The sequence below is a fragment of the Glandiceps talaboti genome, chromosome 18 (genome assembly GCF_964340395.1).
Source record: "Glandiceps talaboti chromosome 18, keGlaTala1.1, whole genome shotgun sequence".
In the NCBI taxonomy this organism is placed as follows: Eukaryota; Metazoa; Hemichordata; class Enteropneusta; family Spengelidae; genus Glandiceps; species Glandiceps talaboti.
Window position 1 is genome coordinate 11,627,501 of NC_135566.1, and position 24,584 is coordinate 11,652,084.

At 35.3% G+C, this 24,584-nt stretch overlaps 2 protein-coding genes across 10 annotated transcripts in view; both read left to right on the forward strand.

The window, feature by feature from the left end:
• LOC144449169 (uncharacterized) overlaps nucleotides 1-15,332 on the forward strand; it is a 29,245-nt gene extending 13,913 nt beyond the window's left edge. For 4 of the 9 annotated variants that reach the window (XM_078139659.1, XM_078139660.1, XM_078139667.1 and 1 more), the window contains 19 exons: nucleotides 381-494; nucleotides 878-991; nucleotides 2,061-2,174; nucleotides 2,393-2,506; nucleotides 2,745-2,858; nucleotides 3,451-3,564; nucleotides 4,994-5,107; nucleotides 5,544-5,657; nucleotides 6,081-6,203; nucleotides 6,943-7,056; nucleotides 7,592-7,708; nucleotides 8,620-8,733; nucleotides 9,035-9,157; nucleotides 9,771-9,884; nucleotides 10,179-10,307; nucleotides 10,617-10,739; nucleotides 10,894-11,010; nucleotides 11,319-11,432; nucleotides 12,106-15,332. In XM_078139659.1, coding sequence (XP_077995785.1) covers nucleotides 381-494; nucleotides 878-991; nucleotides 2,061-2,174; nucleotides 2,393-2,506; nucleotides 2,745-2,858; nucleotides 3,451-3,564; nucleotides 4,994-5,107; nucleotides 5,544-5,657; nucleotides 6,081-6,203; nucleotides 6,943-7,056; nucleotides 7,592-7,708; nucleotides 8,620-8,733; nucleotides 9,035-9,157; nucleotides 9,771-9,884; nucleotides 10,179-10,307; nucleotides 10,617-10,739; nucleotides 10,894-11,010; nucleotides 11,319-11,432; nucleotides 12,106-12,197 — 2,192 coding nt within the window. In that variant the 3' untranslated portion in view covers nucleotides 12,198-15,332. The remainder of the gene's footprint in view (nucleotides 1-380; nucleotides 495-877; nucleotides 992-2,060; nucleotides 2,175-2,392; nucleotides 2,507-2,744; nucleotides 2,859-3,450; nucleotides 3,565-4,993; nucleotides 5,108-5,543; nucleotides 5,658-6,080; nucleotides 6,204-6,942; nucleotides 7,057-7,591; nucleotides 7,709-8,619; nucleotides 8,734-9,034; nucleotides 9,158-9,770; nucleotides 9,885-10,178; nucleotides 10,308-10,616; nucleotides 10,740-10,893; nucleotides 11,011-11,318; nucleotides 11,433-12,105) is intronic. The other 5 variants (XM_078139665.1, XM_078139663.1, XM_078139662.1 and 2 more) reach the window with 5 other exon arrangements.
• Nucleotides 15,333-17,895: 2,563 nt separating this feature from the next.
• On the forward strand, nucleotides 17,896-21,179 carry LOC144449658 (cytochrome P450 2U1-like). Its single transcript, XM_078140232.1, has 5 exons — nucleotides 17,896-18,073; nucleotides 18,632-18,904; nucleotides 19,335-19,517; nucleotides 19,966-20,226; nucleotides 20,593-21,179. The coding sequence occupies exons 1-5, from the start codon at nucleotides 17,896-17,898 to the stop codon at nucleotides 21,177-21,179; spliced, it is 1,482 nt and encodes a 493-aa protein (XP_077996358.1).
• The last annotated feature ends 3,405 nt before the right edge of the window (nucleotides 21,180-24,584 follow it).

The window sequence follows — 24,584 nt, forward strand, 5'->3', positions numbered from 1 at the left end:
GTATCTGCCATAAATAGTAAACCGAGTGATAGGTTTGTTGAGAATCAAAAAAATAAATAAATCGGGTCGTCGCACTGACCAGAAACAATTTTTCTTGGCCTAAAGACAGTATCTTAAACCTAAATTCAGAAAATGATGCTAATTTTAAATCTTAGTTTGATTCCTAATTTTTTAACACATTGATTGATTTCATGATCCAAGAATTAAATAATGGTCGAAGGTAACAAGAATTTACATGATTGTGTAGATATGATGATTACTAAGGTCAATCGGTTGGTAGACTGTACAAATTTAAAGTTTAAGTCAATTCTTACCCACGAGTCACTTTCTCAATCCTAATTTTTCATCAATCTAATTGTACAAATATGCAATTTGTACAGATACCGATGAGTGTTCAAGCAATCCTTGTAGAAATAATGGCGACTGTATCAACCACATCGGCAGGTTTACTTGCATCTGTAAAGAAGGTTATACTGGCACTTTTTGTGAAACAGGTAAGATAAATTGTGTTGTGTATGTGTGTATGTGTGTGTGTGTGTGTGTGTGTGTGTGTGTGTGTGTGTGTGTGTGTCAGTCATACATACATACATACATACATACATACATACATACATACATATAAGTTTGATAAATCGGGTTCACTTACTGTACATGTTTGTGAGAAATCCTCCTTCCAAAGCACTTTCATCTTGATGAAGCAGTGGCGTAACACAACACAACACAACACAACACAACACAACACAACACAACACAACACAACACAACACAACACAACACAACAGATTCCTACAATCATTTTCGTTCCGTGAACTTTACCATAATCATTTGGACTATCGTTCCACAATTTTTTTAAAATGAAAATATCCCTGTATTGCAGACATTAATGAGTGCAACAGTAGTCCATGTAGAAATGGTGGTATATGTATAAATCAGTTGGGCAGGTACACATGCCAATGTCAGTTCGGATATACGGGTACTAACTGTGAATCGGGTAAGCTGACTCTTCTTATTTTCTCAAGTACTGTTAAACAAATGAATATATAATAATAATTAGTTCTTGTACCACAAACAAGGGTTCTTATCACTTATGGGTAACATTTCGCCTGTTCAGGTCGACATACTTTGTCAAGGGTCCGTTTGCTAGCTTGACCGCTAGGTGGCGTAGTGGCAATGACGAGTTCGTAGAGATGATATAATTGGTGTACCCCTCGTCCCTGTTCACGGTGTTACCTCCTTGTCTTCTGATGTGGAGAGAACAGGACAGTTTATCCAGGCAGCAAATTAGAGAATTTTTCTACATGAGAAGACAAAGGGCAATATCTAATATGAACACATTTAAGGATAACTAAGGATAAATGAATGTATTACATTGTATTGGTAGAATAACTCAGTGATTTTTATTTCAAATAAGGGTTATTTCTTTTAAGATCATAAAAAATAGCAATGTTTATTGTAAATGAGCCACGATCAAGTAGCATTTTTTGCAGATGATATCAGAAAGGAATATTGAACTAATGGGGACAGTATCATAGTTTTTGTTTGTTTGTTTGTTTGTTTTGGGGGTCATTAAATAGGCATTTGGCAAAGTCAAGAATATCACTATTGTCATGTACTGTGATGTGTTATGCTATGATGAATTAAGTGTTATTATGTATGCGATGTACTAGTAGATGTGTGTAATGTTATTTATGCTATCCATTGCCATGCCATTCCAGATCATATTTTGTTATTTTAAATATGTTATGTTGTTATATACATGTTATGTTGTCATGTCACGTTATGCAAAATCATGTTTTTGTTGTATTGTATTGTGTTGTGTTGTGTTGTGTTGTGTTGTATTGTGTTGTATTGTATTGTATTGTATTGTATTGTATTGTATTGTATTGTATTGTATTGAATTGTATTGTATTGTATTGTATTGCACTGCACTACACTGTACTGCACTGTACTACTAGTATATTGCACTGCACTGTACTGTACTATATTGTATTTTACTGTATTGTGTTTTGTTGTGTTATGTTATGTTATGTTATGTTATGTTGTGTTGTGTTGTGTTACAGACTCGAATGAGTGTACAAGCAATCCATGTAGAAATGGCGGTTCTTGTTTAAACCAGTCTGGGAAGTATACATGTGTGTGTAGACCTGGATATACGGGTACTAACTGTCAAACAAGTAAGACACATTCAAAATTTATGTTATGCTGATAACAATATAAATATTATGATAAATGACATTATGTTATGTTACGCTACTCCTCAGTGATATTTCTTCCCATGCTATGTTGCAATATGTTGTGTTGTGTGTGATGTTGTCATGCAATGTGTTATGTTATTTGTAATGCTGTATACTGAGCCGTCATGTTGTGTTATGTTACGCTGAATTTGTTATAGATGTCAATGAGTGTGCCAGCAACCCATGCCGGAATGGTGCCACGTGTACTGATCAATTTGGGAGCTATAGATGCACTTGTAGGGCTGGCTTCATTGGTATTAATTGTGAAACAAGTAAGGGATATACACTATTATGTTTTGATGTTTGATATGTTGTCAATCGATCTTAGGTTGTTTTATGTGATAATTTCATGTTACAGCACCACGTAATGTTATACTTGACCGTTGGTGAATATCATGTTATGTTACACAGTACCGTTTCATGTTTTTACTTCTTCGGCCAGTGTCCTGCTTTTATTGTATAATGTTGTAATTTTTTGCTTTGCTATGCTATTGTTACGCTGTGTTGCAGATTTAAATGAATGTGCTAGCAACCCATGTAGAAATGGCGCCACTTGCTCTGACCAGTCTGGAAGCTATATCTGTATTTGTAACGCTGGATTCACTGGTATTTATTGTCAAACAAGTAAGAAACGTTCCATGTGATGTTTTATCACACAGCATGTAACACGATGAAGTCGTATTACGTGATATGTGGCCTGACGTCACTATGTGATATACTAAATTTGTGGCCTGACGTCACAGTATGTGATATGCTAAAATCGTGGCCTGACCTTACACTATATGATAGTATGATATGCTAAATCGTGGCATGATATCACACTGTGATAAGCAACAAAGAACGGTGACGTCATAAGATTTGATACGTTCAATTGTGGCGTGACATCACACTAAGTGATAAGCTTCGGTGAACAATTTCATCAGCCTTATGTCCTACATTCATAAATACATATTGTTATAAATGTTATAAATTGTTGCACTGTGCAAGTTTGCCACATTCTATGCTACATTTTTAATTTTGAAAATGAATTTGCTAGCATACCCTGCAGCAATCACGGCGCCACCTGCTTTTACATTAAGTCGTTTGTTTGCTTACAAGATTGTACTTTATCATGTTGTAATGTGATACTGCACTGTGTTCTGTACATGATATGTGCTGTTATTTTTTGTATGGTGTTACGTTATGTTATATTACGTTATGTCGTGGTATGTTACAGATTTGAATGAATGTGCAAGCAATCCATGTAGGAATGGCGCCACCTGTTCTGACCAATCTGGGAGTTATGTTTGCCTTTGTAGGAGTGGCTTCTATGGTAATTTGTGTGAAACAAGTAAGAAACAATTCACAAAATAGAAATAGAACTAATACAGTAATCGTAAATGGATTCTCTCATTTCTCAAAATAACAATGAAATAGGCAAGACATACAGAACTATTCTCCCCGAAAAGCATCACATCTGAGCACGTTGAATATCATACATTTATTACCTGACTTTGATAGTTGCTACATAATAGCACGGGATGGGGAGGGGGGTGTGGGGTGGGGACGGGGGTACTAGTGCCGAATAAGACCAAGCAATAAGTGTTTTATATCACAGCACACTCTCAGGCTCCTATCCTTTCCATAGTCAAAGCAAATGCCGTGAGGAATGAATGTTGTCCTAGGGAAAATTGATCGCGACTAGTGCCGCTATATGCAAATAATGGTCACTATGGGTCAATTGTCCATTTCACGTGATACGATCTGAGCCAATCACTGAATACCACATTAAAACGATATGTTATAAATTGTAGATAGCGAGAAATAAAGAGTACTCTTTGCTAATTCCTCTGCATTCTATGGTTTCGAGCTTGAGGTTTCAGTCGTTGAACATTTCTTGAGATGTGTACAAAACAACATATTTAACTTTTAAAAAGGCTCGATGTTAGATACATCATCTGGATATGGGCACAGAGATTTTAAAAGCAGTTTTTCGTTGTTATATCAAAATGTTGAAAGATTAGCAGATGCAGCGTATACTTGTTGATGTTGCAGTTCAAAGACCCTGTCCAGAAGTACTCCAGGGTCGAGGCATTGTGTCCTGAATAATCAAGGTATCCTAACTTGATTTGATGACAAAAGAAAAAAAGGAAGTCAGATAACTTTTATTATTCAAGATGAAGCCCCGTGGTTAGCAATGAATAAATGCAGCAATCGTATACTTGTTTATGACTTTATCACTTTTGGTATTAGCTTGATACTCTCTGAAGTCTTTAACACAGATGTTGAATGAAGACATCTGAAATAACACCTTGGAAATTATAATGTACATATTGACATTGCATTTCTCAAGTGTAATGAGCATGAGATTGTATTCATCTTGTAATTTGTGAAGACATGATCTTTTCTTAGCTTAGCAAGTTTCACTCTGTGTGTCTTGTACAGTCATCAAGTTCTTTTTGTACCTTGAAGCAAGTATCACTACAGTAGTCTGAATAATGTACCTTACTTCATTGGTATATTTGGCTTCTCCTTTTCTTATTCATCATTATATTGGACCCTACCTCAGTCAATCAATCAATCAATCAATCAATCAATCAATCAATCAATCAATCAATCAATCAATCAATCAATCAACCAACCAACCAACCAACCAACCAACCAACCAACCAATCAATCAATCAATCAATCAATATTTTCTATTCGATTTAGAATTTAAGTACATGTATATACTGAACGTTGCTAAATGCACTGATACTTGTATTTACTTTTTATCGTAGATATCAATGAATGCAACACTCAGCCGTGTTTAAATGGTGGTGTGTGCATAGATGGAGTGGGAACCTATACATGCCAATGCCCATCAAATTTTGCAGGATCGAACTGTGAATTGTGTAAGTTATGCTTGCAATTGATAGCCTAGAAGAGCATGAAATATGGATCCTTAACTTTGAGGTGGTGGGTTGCTATAGTTACTGACCTATTTTGAGCATTAGGAGAATGAAAGATCAAACTCAAGGAGACTGCCATGTCTGTTGTTGGTGACGTAATCCCTACGTCAGCGCAACACGTGATTGCAATTTGACACCGGAATGAATGATTTACAAACTGTTCAATCTTTTAATGTAATTAGATTTGATCTCCAGTGCCCACTGTGTTTCTATTTAAATAACTTGAATTGCATAAAAGTGAACAGTATGTGACTCTAAGTCATTGCATGATGTGTACAGGTCCCACACACACAGTAATTGTAACCCTGACTTCAAATAGGAGTAGAATAATACATGGTGTGAGATCTGTTTGCCTAAATTTCTCTCCGATCCTGTTTAGACCAATCCCCATGTCAAGCCGTTGTCTGTAGTAATGGTGGCACGTGTTCAGTTAATGGCAACGGTTATAGCTGTGTTTGTCCCAATGGATTCACTGGTATTCACTGTCAAACAGGTATACTTTAATTTGTCATAGTTCCTTCAAAAGAATTGCCTATCACACTTTGCCCAATTCAATGCTATTTGACATTCTCAGATAACTTTTTACATTTTCACAGTTAACCGGAAGTACACAACCGGAAGTAATCAAAAGTTAAACGTCTATATGGGGAACATCATAAGGTTTAAGCAGATTGACGCAAACACATGTTTGAATATTTTTGTGGTATTTTTTTTTGCTTTTTTGCGTTGTTTGCATACATAGACCCAGTGAAAATCAGGAATCGTTAAATTGACGTTACAGCTCAATTTTGCTCTAAAAATAACTTTTTTTAATTAAACTGATATTTATCGTAATATATTCATATAGATACTACCCTTGACTCACTGAAACAAGGTATTGATATTCTATATCTGTACAATAATTGACATTTTTTAGCTTCGAACAAATGCATAACTGACAAGCCGTGTCAGAACGATGGCGTGTGTGCTAGTAATCCAGGTAGCAGTTCTTATATCTGCAATTGTCAACCCGGATGGACTGGTGAAAATTGTGAATTAAGTAAGTAAATATTAGCTTGGTATATATATATCAATGTATGTATATATCTACATATATGTGTATATGTATATATGTGTCATTATATGTATATATGTATATACAATATGTATTCACAGCTAATATTTACATAGAATATATGTTAACTCTAGGTAGTTGTCAAAACTGCGCATGACTATATGGTATTATATAATATATGTATATATATACATACTATATATATACATATATATATATATATACATACATATATATACATATATATATGTATATATATATATATATAAATATATATATATATGTATGTATGTATGTATGTATGTGTGTATGTATGTATGTATATAAATTGTGAAATGTGATAATATTAACCCATCGTGTGTGTTATCCCGATGGTAAATTTAATTGCAGATGTTAGTTGTAGAAATCTATCCCAGTGTGAACTTTTGGAACTTGAATTTGTAGGCATGACTGTTGTAGTGTGTTGTTTTCACGCCGTGACGTCATAACATTGTGATGCTGTAATGCATGCCCAACATTGCACCATTGATTCTTTAGAGAAGAGTATTAAAGCTTAATTTTAAATTTTATCTGTAAAGAGATATGTTAGATAAAAACCCGGTTATTATGTTGAATGGAGCAGAGTGTTGACTGTGAAATTGCTGACTTTCAGTTACCAATCTGTATGACGTATAATCATTACAAATACAATGTTGAAAAATATTATGTATTATTTTGTTCCCAGTCTCTACTTTGTGTACCAATAATCTCTGCTACAATAATGGGGTTTGCAGGAATGTTGGCAATTCGTACCAATGTACATGTATGCCTGGATGGACAGGAACAAATTGCCAAATAGGTAGGCAGTATCTCCTAAGTGTTCATTACCATAGTCATGAATATTCAGTGTTCATCTAATGCATATGTATGCCTGCATTAGATGAACCAGTGTGGGAACAAGAGAGGTGAAATAGAGTTTCAATCTGGTGGTTCTTGACAATCACATACAAATTATATGTAACGTGAAATCATGAAGTGACTCCAGAACCTCAAGTTTGATACATCTATTTCCTAGAATGTCGTTCCAATTTAATACAAACATCAGTATCTTGCAAAGTGGGAATAAAAATGATACAATTTACATATCAGTTATGATTTTAAAATCATGCTGATGGCACATATCTTTTACAGATATTTGTTACATATTTCAAGTAGATCAATATTTATCTCACATATATAAATCAAAACATGGAGATTTACTGATACGAAGCGTATTTGGTATAATAATCTAGACAGGTTTTTAATTAATTTATTGTACACAATTAACAATTGATATAAAACTGATCAGCATCCAATTGCAACCTTTTGATAATATTCTGTTTTTATTCACCCAGCTACTACCGTTAATCCATGTACAAACAATCCATGTGTTAATGGACAGTGTCAAGTTGTCGGCACTTCTTACAGCTGTATTTGTCAATCTGGGTGGACTGGTTTTAATTGTCAATTCAGTAAGTACTGAACACAGACAGTATAATACATACATACATACATACATACATACATACATACATACATACATACATACATACATACATACATACATACATACATACATACATACATACATACATACATAAATACATACATAAATACATACATACATACATACATACATACATACATACATACATACATACATACATATATACATACATACATACATAAATACATACATACATACATACATACATACATACATACATACATACATACATACATACATAAATACATAAATACATACATACATACATACATACATACATACATACATACATACATACATACATACATACACGCATACACACATGCACGCATGCATACATACATACATACATACATATATACATACATACATACATACATACATACATACATACATACATACATACATACATACATACATACATACATACATACATACATACATACATACATACATACATACACGCATACACACATGCACGCATGCATACATACATACATACATATATACATACATACATACATACATACATACATACATACATACATACATGTACATACATACATACATACATACATACATACATACATACATACATACATAAATACATACATACATACATACATACATACATACATACATACATACATACATACATACATACATACATACACGCATACACACATACATACATACATACATACATACACGCATACACACATGCACGCATGCATACATACATACATACATACAATATATATGCATCATGTGTAAATGTGTTATGTGTATTTTGTAGTTTTAAATTACCAAATAAATATAAAGCTTAATGAATTATTAAACCATATCAAAATTATACTTATGATTTCGTGTTCACAGGGAGTACATCGTGTGACAGTAATCCATGTTACAATAATGGTATGTGTACTAGTAGTGGCAGTTCTTATACATGTACATGTTCCTCTGGATGGACGGGATTTAACTGCCTAACACGTAAGTCGTCCTCAGACATGTATCATAGAATATATTGATATTTCTTATCTTAAACTTTTTAAATTACAAGGCGTAAGCACGTACATATTTCCAGAATTTATAATTCCCATATGGAAAGGAATTTTTTTGGAAAAGAAAGAAAACGCGACAAGGAACTGATTTATTTTGATGTTACAAGTGTTACTCCATAAAATCCGTTCGTATAGGAATAATCATGATGTGAAATGACGGCAGGATCTTCCATCTGTTACCATGGTTATTTAGGACAATCATGAACTGAATTGTGTTTGTGTTCAAACAGCTACTGGGGGTAATCCATGCGCCAACAACCCTTGTATTAATGGTGCTTGTCAGTATATAGGTGGTTCGTATAGCTGTACTTGTCAAAAAGGATGGAGTGGTACAAATTGTGAAATCTATACAAGTAATAATTCACCTTTATTATTATTATCATCATCATCATCATCATCATCATCATCATCTTCTTCTTCTTCTTCTTCTTCTTCTTCTTCTTCTTCTTCTTCTTCTTCTTCTTCTTCTTCTTCTTCTTCTTCTTCTTCTTCTTCTTTACATTTTGACATTTACAGTAGAAATTACAATCTAAAAACTACATCTACCCTTTCATCAAATGATACTCAATTGTTAGATTGTTAAACGTGTCGTGATATGAAAGTATCGGCATCTACATGTACACATACACTTACTTAAATTTTCTTTTTAAAAAACTTATAAATTTGTTTTTACCCGACCGACCTTTAACTTTTAAGGTGTTACGATGAGAGAGAAGTAAGGGCGTCCTTACAACAACAACATATAACCAATGCACTGTAAAGAGCAAATAAGTATACTTACGCTGTCCACTGTATTATACCATGTAAAGATTCTAAAGTTAATAGTACATACGAATAATGACGAACTCTAGAGAACTGACAGACCATTTGTTTTCAATAACGTGGGAGGTATATACATGTACATACACTGAACACCAAATACTACCACACGGTGTGTTCATATAGTTTGTGTTTTGTGTTTCACAGCTTCCGGTTGTGTAGGATCTCCATGTTCCAACAACGGAGTATGTTTTCGTAAACACGATAATGACTATGTGTGTGTTTGTCAGAGTGGTTGGGGCAGAAAAAACTGTGATCTGGGTATGTATAACATATAATTATGTGTTTTTATTCTTACCGACCTGGTGTGGTTGGTGGTGCTGTCCAGGGAGGTAGATGAGAACACCACTAAGCGGTAAAAAACCCTAGCTGCTGTTAGTAGTATAATTCCTTTCGAGATATACTTTTCGGCAGTGTTTATTTGATCTTTACCAAAACTTAATAAATTGGTGACCACATATATGTTTACATAAAGATTATTTATTTATTTATTTATTTATTTATTTATTTATTTATTTATTTATTTATTTATTTATTGTCTATTGTATCTTCCAGCTGTATCTCAAGATATGTGTCAAAGTGCACCATGTAAAAATGGTGGTTCGTGTTTTACGATTGGCGGAGAACCAGACAGCTATTATTGCACATGTCCTGCGGATTGGAAAGGAACTCATTGCGATATTTGTAAGGATTTTTTTTTTAATTTAAAATTCACAATTTCTGTCATAAATAATGTAATATGTAAGAGCAAAACTGAGTGAAGTATCTGCGTTTACGTCTAGTGCGCGTACGTATTTGCACAATCCACGTTTTAAACTGTCGTTCAAGGGTGCTCGCGTATCGTATTCCGGACAGAATTACGACGATTTGTAATAAAAAATAGGGGGGAGGGAGAGGGATATAAGGGGAGAGTGGGGGGGGGGGCATAAAATGCTACATAACGGACTATGAATGTATTTAAATGATAACCAACATTTCTACCATTCTATGTAGCCGTCGATCCATGCTTACCAAATCCCTGCCTGAATGATGGAACATGCCTAGATACTGACATGGGGGTTTATACGTGTGAATGTTTAGAGGCGTACGGAGGTTCGCAGTGTCAGTATCTAATGAGTAAGTATGAATATTACAATTGGTCACCAAAAGAGTTAAACAGGACTTATAATGCTATCAAATTGTGCAGTTAGATTATATTATAGTGTATAAGTAATGTTTACTTACAAAATCTTAATATGTTATCATTTCTGTTTTATTTGTTTACTAAAAGGTACAACTGCCTGCAGCTCGAATCCATGCCAAAATGCCAGGTCATGTATTCCGACCGCTGATGGATATATTTGTAGGAGCTGTGCACCGGGATTTGAAGGAAGTACCTGTGAAATAAGTGAGTTAGGATTGTAAATGATAGGCACACAGAAAAACAGACGGCGGACGTTTGGTTGGACACAAACAGACATAGAGACAGACAAAGAGAGAGAGAGAGAGAGAGAGAGAGAGAGAGAGAGAGAGAGAGAGAGAGAGAGAGAGAGCGAGACAGACAGACAGACAGACAGACAGACAGACAGACAGACAGACATACATACAGACAGACAGTCATTGCGAGATCAATACATTTATAGATAGATAATATCACAATATACATTACTAGATTTGGTATTTCGGTATTAACGTATACTTTTTGCTCAATTTCAGATGTTGACGAATGTGCAAGTAATCCCTGTAAAAATGACGGGCAATGCGTTGACGGCAACAATACATATCTTTGCATCTGTGAAGAAAAGTATTCGGGCCAAAACTGTGCTCAAGGTATGAGAACAATATTAAATTTTATATTGAATGATTACTAATTCTAATATTAATATTAATACGCCAGATGTAACCCGGGGGAAACGCTAAGACGTGTTAACATCGGACGTGAGAAGTTTTGCCTAATTCTTTAAATGATAGAAATCATATATTGTTGTGATATTGAAACTACGATGAACGATTGACTGGTAATACTGGTAGACCTATATCACCACTGGCAATACAAAAATATCAACTCTGACACGTGACTAAAACCTTCTGATCTATTTTCATTGGGTTTTTAATTTCTTAGCAAATGTGATAAATTTTACATCATAATTTCAAGTGTTGATTGTCCCTTTCAAAACTTACATTTTATAAGTGAAAGTACTGCAAAATAATAATTTTCATGTAAGTTTTTTTTTTTTAATCTTGCATTTTTATCAGCAAAATATCAAGAAAGTGTAAGAAAAATAGTAGATCAGAAGGTTTTTTGTATACTACCGCCACATTATCCTCGTCTTATCTTCCCCTGGCGACTGATCTGAATGCTACGCTATTCGTAATCAGCTCTGAGAAATTGTTGCTTCTCAAATAAAATCAAAATTATAGCGTCCTTATCTACATCATGTACAAAGTATAATATCAAATATGATGCCAAGTATATTAATTGTACACCTGTTCCCTATTTCAGCTTACACGGCTGGTTCAACGCCTGTGATTACAAGTTATGTTGCACTATGTGTTACTACGTTCATCGGCTTGTATTCTACCAACATGAGGTGACATGACTGGACAACGTAACCAAGCAATGTGTCCTGTCAGTTACTACTCTTGTAAATACCTATTTTTATATCAATATTTGAAACAAAAAATACACCTTTTGTTCCAGTATCGGTTAACAATTTATTGCAATTATAATAAATATGATAAGATGTTGATATTCATAAATTATTAATTTCAAAACGTAATGATAATAACACATACTGAAGGTTTTAGAATTTATGTATATAACTAAGGATGTTAACATTATCGGATTTGATATAACAATGATCCAGTTTAATTTTATATTGTAATATAGCCTGTTTTACGGCACTGTGGAGATACATCGTTAGCTGGTCGTACGCGCTAGCCCTCTGGAAACGACAGCTAGGATAGTATGACCAGCTAACAATGTATTTCCACAGCACCGTAAACATGCTATATTATAATACAGTAAATACATTGTATTACTCGAGGCCATGAACTTCTATCTCTTTTTTTCTCAATATTTTGAATTGTTTGTGATTTATACCTGTACAAATTTTGACGAACCTTTTGTATCGTTAACTGAGTAATTAATCATCGAACAACCAAACTGTTCTTCACATTACTCATCGACCCGTTTATGTGTTATCGAGAAAACTATAGTGAAGTGATTGATCAGTGAGTCACTATTGATTTGGAAATTCATAGGTACGTATTTATTGTTTTTGTCTGAGTTGGATCACGATTTTGGAAGCTGTAAATAATTCTGATAAGATAACCGTTGAAACTATATAGTGTTAATATAATATTGCTTGGAAAGGACAAGCATTTGTATATTTTAAAAATGAATTGAAGATTGTATTGTTGCTCATAATAATCTACATGCGTGTTCCTTATTGTTGAAATTCATATTTATTTTTTGATAAACAATAATCAATGGGGTAATTGTATATCAACGAAAAAAATGGTGAAATAATCATGGCATGTCTAAAAATAGTCTTAGACTAGAGGTTTAACTGTTGGGGTTGAACCTATCTCTTCACCCCTTCTAGCGCGACAAGAACTCATGAACCAAATGTTGTTCATGCAAATGAGTAAACCCCAAATGTTAGAATGATGTAACCAGTGTATAAGTAGCATTCTGAGCTGACAAATATACCATATTTGGACATTATATAATTGCCCACCAATACACACTGACTTATTATTGGGCAGAATTCTATGATTAATTAACGAAGACTTGGTGTTAATGACTGTGTGGGTGGCTTTATTTGAACTTGAACTTCCATCTGGGCTCATCATTGAACTAGACGTTGGCAAAAGATATCTTCAGATTTCAACCCAACGGCTAGCCTCTAGACAAGTCCAAAAACACTTTTGTATTTAGCTAGTTTAGAGGATTTTGGGGGGAAAAATCGTTGTTTCATGCCATGTGTCATGTTTCATTGAATAATAAACGCATTGTGATTGCTGAGGGGAACAATTTCAATTTAGTTTTACGATTTGAAAATAAGTTGTTAAAAATGTAGTGGTCGGCTCATATAAGTTATCCGTGATTATGTCTCTGAATTGTGCGCCATGTGTGAAGACCCAGCTTCATATTGAGAGTTGCCAAATAGATGATTTGTAATTATTGCAAATATGCAAATCTGCTAGCATGAAAAAGGGCGCAATATTGAAATTTGATATTTTAAAAGTTATAATTACGCTTCAAACGGACAGTCTTTAAACACGTTACAATTTATGCTTCAATGTATATATCACTGGTGGAACACTTTATTTATCTAAAATTAAGCTTTTCATGCGTTACTAGACACAGGAAAGGTGTTTAATTTGAGAAAAGTGTTTTCCAAATTATTTACTGTGTGTTTTACTTCCATGGTTCTAGTATCACGACCAAGGCTTCGAACTACTTACGAGTAAAGTTTCGCCTGTTCAGATCGACATGACAGTTTCACAAAGCTTGCTGTCCTGAACAGGTGAAATATTACTCGTAAGAACCCTTTGTGGAGATCAAAAACTAATTATTACAATAAAAATAACTATTTATTAAATTATACAACAAAATATTATTATGAAATTATTTTCTCAAAAACCAGAATGGTGCAAATTAATATAAGTAAGTTATAATAAGGAGGCACTCGTTCATTATGTATATATGAATATGGCATTCAATATTCAGATTTGTTTTCACAATATGTAGTACTAAGCATTTCATTTCATAACATATCGTTCACATTTTCCGTCCTTAGAAAAAAATTCCTGTACTAAAATTATGACGTCATCCGACTTCAATATATGTCAATATATTCATAAAGATTTCAAAACCTCTCAATAAACTTGGTACAGATTTTGAATTTATTATGTGCTATTTTAAAAGTTTTAAATTCGTGTAAACATTTAACATGGAAATGCCTTTCTGCCCAGTACCTGCAAGTTAATAGAATCACCCACTCCAAATGGGCTGAGATGGAATATCTGACAAGTTGGGGGTGCTCGTAATAACGAGTGTTAGATATACCATCTTAGATCATTGCTGTGTGGGAGTATTTTCCCATGTCCTCGTTATTCTTGCAAACACAAAATTTAACTCACGCATTGACACAATGTGGGATTGAATTCGATCCCACGCTTCTTATTCCATATTCCCAGCTTGCAGGAATGTGAGAATACAAAATCTTCAATCTTTAAATTTATAGAGCTTTTTCCATGGAAGTACGTCTGTCATTTTATGATTTTATAGGCTGGGCTTGTTTCCATGACAATACTTACATTTACATGGTGACGATATCGGATGGGTCTATAGGATTTTTAAAAAAGTAATCAAGCAACTTATAGATTAGTACTAACGTCAGTTCATTACAATTATTGTAAATTTCATGTAATATTTGCCTTTTCAACCACTGTTATATTTCTATGCATCAACTTGTTAGAATTTGCAAAAAATTAATATTTCGTTTACGACGACACGTCTAAGCTATAATTTTGTAAATTAAACCTACTACGATGCAAGACAGTTGAATCCAATGTGACGTTTTAAAGCATTATAGAAATTACTCATTTTCAAGATTTTATTTTAGTTCTATCAACTTTTTGGATAGACCAGTCTGAGAGTACATTTGTAAGTGCCTTGTAAATGCTATGAACTTTACTATGATTGGTGATGGAATCATAATAAATTAAGTCAAATCAAAGTTACTTGTATGTGTCTGTGTGTGCATGTGTGCGTGTGTGTGTGTGTGTGTGTGTGTGTGTGTGTGTGTGTGTATGTATGTATGTATGTATGTATGTATGTATGTATGTATGTATGTATGTATGTATGTGTCTGTCTGTCTGTGTGTGTGCATGTAAGTATGTATGTATGTATGTATGCAAGTGTGTGTATGCGTGCGCGCGCGCGCGTGCGTGTGTGTTACACATAAGGTTTATTGAAAAAGCGAAGCCATAATTATAGTCTTTGGGCAAAATCGACATTATTTCAATGATAATAATTGAATCTCATTATGTCTATTACATTATTTTTTGTAGAATATTCAATAAAAAGTTTTGACAATCGTTATTTAGTTATCGTCCCATCTAACACCTAGAAACAACAGAGGGAGTTGGGGGGGGGGGGTCTTATCTTTATTTCATCCTTCAGTCATGAACACCAAAAGATGTAAAACGCGAAACATCAATATCAAGTCAGGTTTCTAGAAAGAGTTTTAAAAATTGCTTGGCTAATTAGCATAAATGGGTTAAATCCTGGTATGTATCTAGAGCACGATCGGAGGCCAATTACTATTGATTTAAAAATTATTATACCATTTTAGTGGTTTTGCTACCCTAGTTCGCGGCCCAGTGGCAAGGTGATTGATCATTTTTTTATATTGATTCTTCTGTCATCTGTATTGACTGAGAGATCACAATCATAATTGATATCACAACTCTATGTCTATGCCCAGTTAAATCATTGTTAGCCTAAGAACATCATAGATCATATGGAGGTCACCAAATATACACTCAGCGATACCCACACAACAGTGAAACAACATATATATGCCCCCCCCAAAAAAAAACACCAACAACAACAACAACAAACAACGGACAAACAAACAAACAAACAAACAAACAAACAAACAAATAAAACATACAAACAAACAAACAAACAAACAAACAAACAAACAAACACAACGAATTGTTTCTGGTCAGGATAGTTTGTCTAAAATGGTGCGACGACGCTGAAGTAGGGAAGGTTATTTTTGTGTTTCCCCATCGATCTGCAGACTGCATGGGCTGGACAAACACACACACACACACACACACACACACACACACACACACACACACACACACACACACACACAAAGACCGACGCGAGGGTGCGCTGACCAGAAACATTTTTTTTTAGCCTAAATGAGAAATGGATAATTCGACATAGTATAACCACTACATTAAATATGCAGAAACCACAGAATAAAATAAAACGGGATGAAAAATGGGGTGGGGAATGGGGTGAACAAGGTCCACACCACACCACACCACAGCTAATTCAGTATTTTATTGGTCCACAATAGTGATGTGTGGCTGATTGATGGCTGGGCAAATAGTGTCTAAACTCCATGCTTCAATGGTCATATTTGCTTACGTCCATTGTTTGCTGCCTGTGTCTGCCTGCGTCAACTTAGTTAGTCATCCAGCCTGTAGGCGAACAGTCTAAACGTAGAAGAAACAACCGCGAACTCACAAACACACAATCACGGATCGAGATATCTATTTTCGTAGTATTTTGAACCCCAAATGAAGAGGGCACTGTTTAAACAGGTGGGTAAATTTGATCTATTGGTCTGATTAGATACTTTACATGAATCAACAACGCTGTATGAATACCTGGACCTTGCTTATACTGTGTGTTTCTGTCAATATAGCGGACCCTTGATAAGTCTCGGGTCGTGGTGTCCACTGTAGTTTGAATCATTGCTAAGTAAATGACTAGACCAGTGTGTTTTAGTTTGAGCTTACAGCGTGCGAACATCACGAAAACCATTCACAAAGTTTGAGAAGAATCGTCTTACCAATTCAAAGTATGATTTATACATCAAAAGTGAAAATGTGGCGAAATAATGTCCAACAGGAAGACTGGTCGAAGGAGGTCAAACTCCATTGCATGAATGACATTAATGCATAAACAGTCTCCTCCACTGTTAATGATTAGAGGTAAACTTGAAAGGTCATATAAGGTCACATAAGTGGTTACGTCATATTATGTGACATTATCAGACGTAGTCAACGAGTCAATTTTATGAATTCTTTTGAAAAAGCGAAACAAATGATAATAGACCATGTTCACACAGTTTTGGGTTAATTGCCGGTTAAAAGGGAAAGTGAAAGCTGTTTCTATATGCACCCCCCCCTCCTCCCCCCTTGACTGATGCATTGGATCCACATGCCCCCTGCCCGCTACCAAAAAATATTTGCGTCCGTCTCACTTTTATCTCTGCCTATATCAGAATAGTCCCCACTACGTGTACCATCTCCCCATCACTCAGCATTGCTAGTATAGAATGGATAATATATGTTTTGTTAAATGTTACAGTGTAACTCTATGATCAGGTCATGGTGGTTTGAGACAATGGTTTCATCAGAGAGAATCGAATTCATCATTCAGACGTCGTGACGTCATTTGTGTTCTTATATATATAACAGATGTAAAAAACGTTACAAGAATAGTGGTGAAGTCTATAATATACATATTACAATGATATACGAAGTGACTTTAGCTGTATTGACCGTTGCCATGGTAGTTTGGGGTTGGCGACGACTGAAAGCAACTAGTAATTATCCAAATGGTCCATCGGGATGGCCGATTATTGGTAATTTTTTCCAGATTGGGCCGATCATTCCTTTGAAGTTGACTGAATACAGTAAAACATACGGTATGAATTTCAATCTAATTTCTCACCCCACCTCTATATTTATGGATGGAAACGTGACGTCGATGAATTGATAAACATATGACTGTCACATTATAGTACAATGTAATGTAATGTAATGTAATGTAACGGCACGACTTTCTTCATCATCATCATCATCATCATCATCATCATCATCATCATCATCATCATCATCATCATCACCACCACCACCAGCATCATCATCACCATATTCACCTCCACCAGTACTGCCATTACCACCACCACCACCACTATCATCACCCCACCATCGTCGTCGTCGTCGTCGTTTTCTTTCTTTCCCAGATAGTTTCTTCATCGCGTCCCCACAGACACAAATGATAGAGATCTCTCACTGTTTTAAAACCGTCTTGTTGTTCACGCGTCAAGATTCTGGTAACCATGACATTCTAATACAACATTTCAATATCATATTTTTAAAAGAAATACACTTGTATTCATATCCAATACCAAACTAAAGACCGTGTTTTAAACTCTGTAGACTGCACCTCACCTCAATTATGTATGTTTGTTAATATACAGGATCTGTGTACAGCTTAAAGCTTCTAGACAAGAATGTGATAGTACTGAACACTTACAAAGCACTGTATGAAGCCATGGTGGAACGGAGGACTGACTTTGCTGGCAGACCACACAACCTTACGTGGGACACCCTTTGTGGTCTGAAAAGTATCGCCTTTCAAGACTATTCGGAGGCGCTCAAAATCAAACGTAAACTAACCATGAGTGGACTACGCACCTTTGGCACTAGAAAGTGGGCTGAAATTTTCACAGAAGAGATTGGAAAACTGATAGGTGAGAATCGATTTTTGAAGCTATAAAAACCGCCTCCAAAAAATGTTCACCTTATTTGTCACATAATAAAGTAGTACGCTATCATAATTCAAGTCGGATCGCATTAAAAGTATGTGTTAACTGTATATTTCTAGGCAAAGTGTGTTTACTGAGTAATTTTCTAAACTTTTACCAAGTTTGCAAAAACTTATTCGAAGTTATAAAAAACATTACTTTTGTTCCAACATGATCATGAGTTAAAGTTATTATAATTACCTATTTAATTAAATGTGGGTTCGAGCTGCTAATTTATTTGCCACTATTTTGATATTAAAATTATTGAATTATATAATTGTTTGAACAATTATTAATGAAAACTATCATTATACCATGTTCGAAAAAAAAAATCAATACAAAATATTATAATTACAGTCTTGTGTTATTTCTACAGAGTCCTTCACCAAAGGATCACCGTCAGGTTTTAATCCACATTGGCCAATACATCTGACAGCATTTAATTCAATATGTCGATTGGCCATTGGTAGAACATACACAGAAGACGATCCAGAGTTTCTGGCCTATATGAAAATGAATAACGATGAATTCAAAGTTATGCATGGCGGAAATGCAGTGGGTAAGTCTATGTAAGGTATTTATAATTTTGACCTCGTTCCCAAATTATTTTGTTAGAAATATTTTATATTTCGGGTACAAAACCTTGATCTATCTAAGAGACAACGATTCTGTTCAAAGCAAAATTGATTTTGTCGGATGAGAACTTAAATGGTTCAAAACCCAAACCCCAACACCTTTAAGTTATTGTATCCAATATAATTAAACTGTTGACTTCTCCCTATAAGACACACCCATCTTGAAATCAAAGCCCATCAATGGTGAATCACTGTATTGGAAATACCTTGTCGACTGCGCATGCCCAGATTAGTTTTAATATGACCTACCTTTAACTGTCTGTACTCTTACTCATGAAAAAGTATAATCTTATTAGGGTAAATGTATCAGAAATAGTGTTATAGGTGGGCACTTACAGAGTCTTATAGTTCAATGAATTTCGTTTCTTGCAGACTATGCCAGTTGGTTAAGACCCTTTTACAATTCAAGACTGGAGAAACTGAAGGAGATTGCAGCTGTCAGAACACAGTTTATGGACAAGAAACTTAAAGACCACAAGACTACCCTGGATCGTAATAAGCCACGTGATTTAGTCGATATTGTCTTGATTGGTAAAGAAGACCTCAAAAGTAACACTAAAGCCGATATTGCTGTTGAAGATGTGTTCAGTGATAATGACTTAGTGCAATTTGCGATGGGTGTCATTGCCCCAGGTCAGTTAATTTTTGAGTTTTTTTCTCACATTATCATTTTAAAAGATTAAAAATAGAAGTGAGATGCTTTGAGTAAAGTCTTTGGTCGTTTTTGAACTATATATAGCGCCCCCTAGAGATCGCCAACGTAATCTTCGAGTCTTAATTTTTCATTGAATATGGTCTTCATTTCCAGTTGTACAGAAACGCTTTCAACATTTTAGATTTATTTTTATTTTTGAATTTTATATTTTAAGAACTGAAATGTGGTGATGGTGGTGGTGGTACCGGTGGTGATCAGAAATCATCATCAGAAATCATCATCACCAGAAATCATCATTACTTAATGAGCTATATTATCTGACCAGTTTAACGTATTTGTTACAGGTTCTGACACAGTTGTGGCTGCCACGAAATGGTTTATCATTGAAATGTGTGTAAACCCTGGTGTACAGGAGAACATTCACAAAGAACTGGATAAGTTGGTTGGACCAAATCGTAGACCCGTGTATGGCGACCGTGAATCCCTACCTTACCTGGAGTCCGCCATGTACGAAACTATGCGTCTACATACTATTCTACCACTTGCCATTACACATCGCACAATTCGAGATACCACCGTTGGGGGCTACTCTATCCCGAATGATACACACGTGATTTCGAACCATTGGGCTCTCGATCACGATGCAGACGTCTTTGAGGATCCCTTTACATTCAAAGCAGACCGATACATTGATGCAACCACTGGTAGCTGTGTATCCTATAATGCTATGCATTTCGCGCCGTTCGGAATGGGTCAGCGTGTATGTGTTGGTGAAATGCTTGCTCGGATGGAGTATTTCTTAATTGTTGCTAATTTGATGTATGAATTTCAGTTCTCTTTACCAAAGGAGAAGGCAAAACCAAAAGGCGTGTTTGGACTGAGTCATATCCCCGAATCATTTGAAATTATAGTGCGGAAGAGGGTTATTTAGTCAGACCATAGACCCTCCACGCGGGTGGAGGGTCTATGGTCAGACCAATTATGGAAGATATGCAAATGAGTGTAAACCCCCGTGTAAACCCTGATTGTTGACAGTGCTATCTCCACCGTTCTACGTGTTAAATAGTAAGAGGAAAGAAACGATAAACACTACAAACTAACAAATAATTGCATATAAACGGGATAGGGGTTGACGTTTCACTCAACTTAAAAAACATCATCATTAACAAAAAATGATCATATGTATGTGCGGTGACTGCTGCTGCAACGCCCTCATCGGAAAGTCACGAAAACTAAGAAATGTGATTTCTGTCGCGTAATAGCAGCGACCACTATAAAGGTGTATGGACTATACCTCACGTGAATATTTTTTTTATCAAACCGGCCTCAATAAAACTAGTTGTGTTATAATCCAAAACCTCATATGTCGGAATTTTATATATATTTTGAAAGTTCACTATAAAGTGATTATATCGGACATTTTGTAAATAGGCAAAACAATGTGCTATCTTATAGATTATTGGTTCAATACTAATCCAAACAATCTAATTTGAACAGACAATTGTAAAAACCCATCATATGTAAATTCATGTGTGAAAGTACTTGTCAGTTATGTACACTAGCTGTCCACCTTCTGTGATATTGTCAATGTAGATTGGTGGAATGTCATATTTTTCATGGCCTCCAATAGACTAAACCTTCTTTATCCATGTTTTGTTTCTTGCCGATGATCTTGACTGATTTTGAAGTTAGTTCTGGAAGTTGATGGCCCCTTTGTGTAATGTGTTGGGGATCCCGGAATAGCAGATTGGTATTTCTCCTTATGTTCTTCACACTGCTCTTTTAGGGGCGTGTTGGTTCCCCCTATGTAGAAGACACTTTACCCTGGTGTTGAGCGAGATGTATGTAGTAGTAAACATATCAATAAGTCATTGTAACAGTCAACAGTGTGACATGTCAGAACAACATCTGGTAGGCAAGTGAGTAAACATTCAAAAAATGTATGCAAATATCCCTAGCAACCACGACCATGCCCATAGCAACAGCCAAACAATCACGTAAATTGCAAAGATAACAACAGGAATTGAAAGACAAATGAATAAACAGTCACAGAAATGTATGCAAATGTTCCTAGCAACAAGACCACGCCCATAGCAACAGTCAAATGATCACGTTTATTGTGTAGATAACAATTGGGAATAATAGACAATTGAATAAACATTCAAAAAATGTATGTAAATTTACCTAGCAACAAGACCACGCCCACAGCAACAGTCAAATGATCACGTATATTGCAAAGATAACAGGAAATGAAAGACAAATGAATAAACATTCACAAAATGTATGCAAATGTGCCTCGCAACAAGACAACGCCCATAGCAACAGACAAATGATCTCGTCTATTGGAAAGATAATGTCAGGAATTCGTGCACAAGTGAACAAAAACATTCAAAAATGAGTGCAAATATATCTAGCAACATGACCACGCCCATAGCAACAGCAAATTGATCGCGTATATCGCAAAGATAGCAACATGGTTGGATAGGCAACTGGATCGTCATTCAGCAAATGAACACCTATTGTTAGCATGGACTAGCATATGGATAGACATTTTTTAAAACTGTACAGTTGTGCTACAACGCCATTGGCGGTATTATTTGCTGGTATCGTTGGTGACTGACATGATGTTATCTTGGGGATTTTGATGTCGTTTATGTTTTGTGTATTAAAATTTTATAAAATCAATTGGTAAAGTATATTCAAAGAGTGAGGTGTGCATAGTTCTAGATTATCTTTAAAACCAGCGTGTAGATATATGAGTCAATGTACAACTAGCGAAATAATACCGGTGCGTTTACTCAAACAAAGTGAGCTTCACGCTAAGACAAATCAGGTAAATTAAAGATAAACGGATGCCTCTGATAAAGGTTTTTTCGCCGCTGTTATCAGCTTGATTTACTGCATATATATTTTCGTTTTGTCTGTTAACATTATTACAGATGCGAGGTGTCTGCCATTTGAGTTTAAATCAAGCTCTGCAAGATATATAAATAGACACGTGCAAAAATTATATTACAATATGAATCGCCCTCTGCAAGAGACAGACACAACTTCACCGTCCAAGCAACAATTGGATGGATTCTGACTTTTTGTTACTGCATAGTTAATTATTTTCTTTGGTGTAGAGGATATAGGCCCCAGGATCGAGTGGAATTTATACTTTCAACCCAGAAGTTACCGACACAAATTACTGTGCATGCCTTTACATGAACCTTGTCCCAATCCTGGGTGTCACAAACAAACAACCACGGTGGTGATATTTCGTGATTTGCAATTAGTTCTCGAGTTCAGTTATCATATAGCGTACCAACCTGCACGGTCACAAAGACGCGTTTCATATCATTTCGAGGGATGTGTTTACTTTGTAAAATGGTGTGGCTTGCTCACTGTACACTTATCTGTTTCTGGTACCTTTTATCTCTCAGCTTTGGTGTTTGTACGACTACACAACTGTGATAGTTTGAACCTATATCAAATCTCGATAAATTAACGTATTTAGATTTATGCAAATTAAGTATCAACCATCATCATTCACTTTGCTGTCATTTAATACTGTCCCTATGGTAACGCCTTGTTTATCCAGAGCAGAGTCTCTCTCCACAATTCTGCAGTTTCCCATCGATCGAATGCTGTCCGTTGTGTTTATTTTATAGTGTTAATCAAAGCCCGTCCTTTTTTTATGTTTTGCTGTTTACATTTTGATATTTATGGTAAGTAATTGATTTTTTTGTCTTTTTATTCATCTGGGTTGGTTTTTTTATTTCTTGTTTGTTACCAATTATGAGTGGTACATATTTTGAACTCACTCACGCACGGTAAATGCTGCAAATGCACCGTTAATGCTATACATCGTGACCGAAACTCTGCTTACCCTTTGCTATCTTACATGACCATCGCAGACTAGACAAGTCGTTGGATGTTTCCCTTTTCATACAGATATCTTCTGGTATAGCGAGCTGAAACTCATTATTATTTGTAAGCGAATCAGACGTGGTGTAATTCTATAAAAAAACAACCGCCAAATCAACTTTTGGTGCGATAAACAAGTTACGATTAAAATCACTAAAGGTGATGACACTAATAGAGGGACTCACAAATTGCTGTACAGTATGATTAATATCTTGACTCAGTGGTGATAAGAGTTTAGGACATTGATTATGAATGATGAGATAATACCACAACCGAAAACCTTCCTGTATACCTGTATGCAAATAACATTGTATACGAAATCGCGTGATCGCACACTATCAATTTTGCAGAAATTTGCTGTTTGAGAATATGTAATAATAGGAGAACCCCATGCTTCGTGAGTGGCGGTGTGGCATACTCGGGGTAT